We start from the raw sequence: 5,060 nt of genomic DNA on the forward strand, positions 1-5,060 counted from the left end.
CCGCTAGATGTCAGGGGAAGCCCGGGCAGCGGCCGCCCCGTTCTCTGACGCCCTCGCCCGGCTTTGGGCGTCCTCAGGAACCGTCCTCAAGGTGCTGAGGTGCTGCCCGGCCGCGCAGTACGAGGAGAGCCCCGGCTTGTGGGAGGTAAAGCTGGGGAATTGTTGGTAAAAAGGGGGTTTGGGGTCTCAGGCAGCGGCAGGGGTTGGATATTTCCCCCAGCTCGCTCCTCTTGCAGCAGTATTTAGGTGAGCTGCAGTAAATACCCCTGGTCAGAGAATCCCTGACTCATTTTAGGTTTTAGGTGCCCTCTAAAAGCACCAGGTCCAATCGTTCCACTGCTGCCGAGGCCACCACTAAACCATGTCCCTAAAAATCTGCTAAATCCCTCCAGGGATGGAGATTTTACCACTCCACTGGGCAGCCTGTGCCAGCGGTGGAGAATTCCAGTGGAAGAATTTCTCCCAATATTCCATCTAAACCTTCCTGGTGGAAGTCAAGCCCCCACCCAGCCCCAAAGTGCCCTGAGCAGGGCCCATTTCTGCTCCTCTGTTGTCTCTGGTGCAGGGCCCATTTCTGCCCCTCTCTTGTCCCTGAGCAGGGCCCATTTCTGCCCCTCTCTTGTCTCTGGTGCAGGGCCCATTTCTGCTCCTCTCTTGTCTCTGGTGCAGGGCCCATTTCTGCCCCTCTCTTGTCCTTGGTGCAGGGCCCATTTCTGCCCCTCTCTTGTCCCTGAGCAGGGCCCATTTCTGTTTCTCTCTTGTCCCTGAGCAGGGCCCATTTCTGCTCCTCTCTTGTCCCTGAGCAGGGCCCATTTCTGCTCCTCTCTTGTCCCTGAGCAGGGCCCATTTCTGCTTCTCTCTTGTCTCTGGTGCAGGTGCCTGAGGAAGGATCTGAGCCTAGTGCAAGTGGAAAGGAGGAGCTGGGCATCAGCACCCTGGTGTGATGACCCCAAAACCCCTCTGAGGTCCTGCACCACCAGGGGTCTGCCATGGCCAGTGCCAGCTGGTTCTGGCAGCCTGAACCTCCCAGCAGGAGCCAGCCAAACATTTTGGGAGCAGCTGGGTGTCCACAGGCCTTTGCAGGGTGAAGAGGTGCTTGCACTATCCCTGTGCTTGCTGTGGGAACTGCCAGGGTCACCTCAGGGTGTCCAGGCTTGGCTCAGCCACGTCCCCTCCCTGCTCCTTGCCTCAGTTTCCCCATCAGCTGCTCTCTGGAGGAAGGCAATGGGGAGAGGAGGGATGACTGTGCTGGGGAGCGGGCCCAGGAGGCTGAACAGAAAGCAGCAAAGACTTTGTACAGATATTTGTGCGCACAGCAATTAAAATATATTGATTTGTTTTTCGTAACTTCAGGATTTGCCCCTGAATTCTCATGGCGCCTGCCCAGCTCAGCTGGCTGTTTCCTTCAGGTGTCATCCAGGGAGGAAGGCAAACCCCCCAGTTTGCCCTGCATCCCGAACACTGATGCCCATTTGGTTTCATGGGTTGTGCCACCCATCTGAGGATGGTGAAGCCTCTGGAGGGTGGGATAGCACCCAGGGGCGGGAGCAGGGTGACACCAGCACAGGGGTGACCCTGTGTCCCCCTGAGCACTCCTCACCTTGCACCAGTGGCTCCTTTCAACACAGAAACACCCCCAGCACTCAGCCCTGCTGTGACAGAGATGCTCCTCTGGCCTCTGTCCTGGGGCTTCCTCAACCCCAGGACAGCCAGAACCCTGACCCCACATCCCCCTGCAGAACCCTGACCCCTCATCCCCTGCAGGACCCTGACCCTGCAGAACCCCAATCCCACATTCCCCTGCAGACCCCAGCCCCACATCCCCCACAGAGGGGCTCCCACCCCCCTGGGAGCAGATTGGAACACTCTGGAACCCACAGAGAGCCCTGCGGCCCTTCGAGCAGGGCCACAGCCCCAGAGGGCTCCTAGAGGGGCCATGCTGGATCTACTGGGGGTCCCCAGTGGGGGGGACACCTTGGGGTCCCATCTCCCACCAGTGTGGGGTGGCTGCCAGACGCTTTCACACCTCCTGTGCCAGACTGGCGCTCATTCCTGCGGGCACAGGTGTGCCCAGCTGCCAGTGCCACCATCCCTGAGGAGGGGACACAGCCCCACAGGGGACAGGGGGTGCAGGGCCAGCACAGAAAAGTTTGGGGGAAATGCTTTGTAGCCACAGGTGGGACCCTCTTGTTCTGGTGTCTGCTGCTGTTGAAGCACATGGGTTTCCTTTGACTGGACAAAAAGAGGACAACATTTAAAAATTTCAATTTCAAAATTTCATTAATTCAATGCATTAATGAAATTATTAATGAAAAGCTTTTGTTTGCAGGTGATCATAAAACATCACTTTAAAACATAGCAGGAAGTCAAAACATCTTGCTTTGATGTAAGTCAAACTACCACTTTAAACTTTCCCCGCTTTCGTTGTCCGTTACAGAAAATGGTGAAATCAGCACAATAAACGCCTTGGTGTCACTGAAATTCCATGACGAAACGCAGGGAAGTGGGTCACGCGTTTCTGCTGCCACTGCAGGCCCTGAGGAAGGTCTCTGCAGGGACTGCAGCCCCACTGCTCGCTCAGGGGGCAGGGGAGGACACGTCCCTGTCCCCACGCCCGTGTGACGTGAGCAGGGAGACGCGGGGGGCAGCAGGGGCAGGAGGGCTGGTGCTCATCGCCCCTTGCCTGAGCTGCAGAACCCTGACCCCACATCCCCTGCAGAACCCTGACCCTGCAGAGCCCTGACCCTGCAGAACCCTGACCCTGCAGAACCCTGACCCCACATCCCCTGCAGAACCCTGGCCCCACATCCCCTGCAGAACCCTGACCCTACAGAACCCTGACCCCACATCCCCTACAGAACCCTGACCCTGCAGAACCCTGACCCCACATCCCCTGCAGACCCCAGCCCCACATCCGCTGCAGAACCCTGACCCTACAGAACCCTGACCCCACATCCCCCTGCAGAACCCTGAGCCACCTCACCCTTTTCCCAGCCCTCTCCTCCCCTTTCCCAGGCCATCCCCCTTCTCCTTTTTGATCTCCTCGCAGCGCATCTCAAAAGCAACCCCACTGCGCCGGGGAGAAAATCCGCTGCAGTGAGATCATTGCGAGACCCTCAGACGTCGGGGTCGGGTGTGAAATGGACCTCCCTCCTCCTCCTCCTCCTCCCCCGGCCCTTCTCAAAGGCTGTTATGTTTTGTAATCGGATTAAGGGCAGCCCTGCGCCCTCCCCACGCCGCTCCCGGCCCGCGGCCGCCGCTCTCCCCGCGCTTGTTTAAGCGAGCGCGGAGCTCTCCGTGCGCGGGGAGCCTGAAAGGTTTAGTCAGCGAACAAATTGCTTCTCTGTAGGGGCCGTTTTCTTCCCGAGTTGAACATAATGATGGCAGTTTGAGGAACAGATGGTGCAGCTAAGCACAGATAATCCCGCCGGGCTCGGTGAGAGCAGCGCCGGCTCTGCCCGCAGCGCCCGCGGCCGTCCCGGGACCGGAGGGGCCCCGTGATCGCACCCCGAGCGAGCACAGGGACTTCACCCCGCCCTCACACCTCCCCTGCCCCCGTTTGGGTGCCAGACTCCGCTCGTGCCTCAGTTTCCCCTGCGGGGAACCTCTGCTGCGTCACTTCGCAAGGCAGGGCTCACCTCCGGATCGCAGGGACCCGGGGAGATGTGATGTGAGACAGAGCAGCTTTGCCACAGCTGAGAACAGCTCATTTCCCTCTCCTTTTCCTATTTTGCTCCTCTCTCCAGCAGTACTGGAGACGTGGAAAGAGCTGAAGAAATTCCAGCGGCTCGCAGGGGTTGGGTGTGCCCGTGTCAAGCTCAGGGACGCCGGGATCTGATCGCTAAATGAGTCGTTATTTAAAACACATCAGCGGGAAGAGCCCGAGGCCCCACGGACACGATGCAGACAGGGTGAGGCACGGACCCAGGAGCAAACCCTGCCCATGCCAGGCTGGCACCACAGACCCTTCCCCACACCAGGCTGGCACCACAGACCCTTCCCCACTCCAGGCTGGGATTACAGACCCTTCCCCACACCAGGCTGGCACCACAGACCCTTCCCCACTCCAGGCTGGGATTACAGACCCTTCCCCACACCAGGCTGGCACCACAGCCCCTTCCCCACGCCTCGGGGCTCTCCCAGCCTCCAGGACACACTCCAGGCACACTGCACCGCAAGCCTGTGTCCAGAGGGTGTTTAATTCACGTCCCCTGAGAGCCCCGGCTCTGACAGCTCCCCTGGCCTCTCCGCGGCAGCCCAGCTGCCAGGAGACCTGCCTAATTCACCTCTTGCTAATGCAGGAGCTCAATCAGCTGCTCGGAGGGTGTTTTACAAGTCAAAGCAATAACAACATCCCTGTGCTACAGCTGGGGAAACTAAGGCACACAAAGAGGTGCCCGGGAGTCCATTGGAATTAGGAGCAGGACAAAGCCTGGGCTCCCCGAGCTCGTGGTGTACATGTCCTTACACATCCACAGCCCCCACCCTGGAGCAGCTGATGCCGTGTGCTGGTTGATAGAAAGGCAGCTAATCATCTTTCCCACCTTCCTCGGAGTGTGAATCGTTATCCCAGCGACACCTGGAAAGCTCCTTGTCAGACACATCCCATAATGGGCACCATATGGGAGAGGGAGCGCTGGGGAGAGGGGCAGGGGCCTGGCCACCCCCCACACTGAACAAAGAGCAGTGCCAGGAGCTTCCCAGTATGGACCAGTATCACCAGTACTGGTCTGAAGGGTCAGCAGCAAGGAGAGAGCCCAGGCAGAGGTGGCAGTGGAGGAAGAGGCAGCGCTCGTGGCACTGAACGCCTCAGAAACCCCCCAGGCAGCCCTGCCCTTTGGGAAAGGACATGAAAAAGTGACCAGTGAAGGTTAAAGGCAGCAGAGCCGTGGAGCCCTGGCACCCCAAACCCTCCAGAGCACATCCCACCTCAGAACCTCTGCTCATGCCAGCCTCACAGTGGCACCGTGAGTGCAGGGAGCCCCAAACCCTGCAAAGCACATCCAGCACACCTCAGAGCCTCTGCTCATGCCAGCCTGGCAGTGACACTGTTGGTGTAG

The 5,060-nt window shown here is 59.1% G+C and overlaps 1 protein-coding gene across 1 annotated transcript in view; it reads left to right on the plus strand.

The window, feature by feature from the left end:
* RHBG (Rh family B glycoprotein) overlaps positions 1-1,022 on the plus strand; it is an 8,005-nt gene extending 6,983 nt beyond the window's left edge. The window contains exons 9-10 of the mRNA XM_005429413.2: positions 78-145; positions 876-1,022. Of these exons, the coding sequence (XP_005429470.1) occupies positions 78-145; positions 876-944 (137 nt within the window). The 3' untranslated portion in view covers positions 945-1,022. The remainder of the gene's footprint in view (positions 1-77; positions 146-875) is intronic.
* The last annotated feature ends 4,038 nt before the right edge of the window (positions 1,023-5,060 follow it).

This window comes from Geospiza fortis, unplaced genomic scaffold, assembly GCF_000277835.1.
Source record: "Geospiza fortis unplaced genomic scaffold, GeoFor_1.0 scaffold387, whole genome shotgun sequence".
NCBI lineage: Eukaryota > Metazoa > Chordata > Aves > Passeriformes > Thraupidae > Geospiza > Geospiza fortis.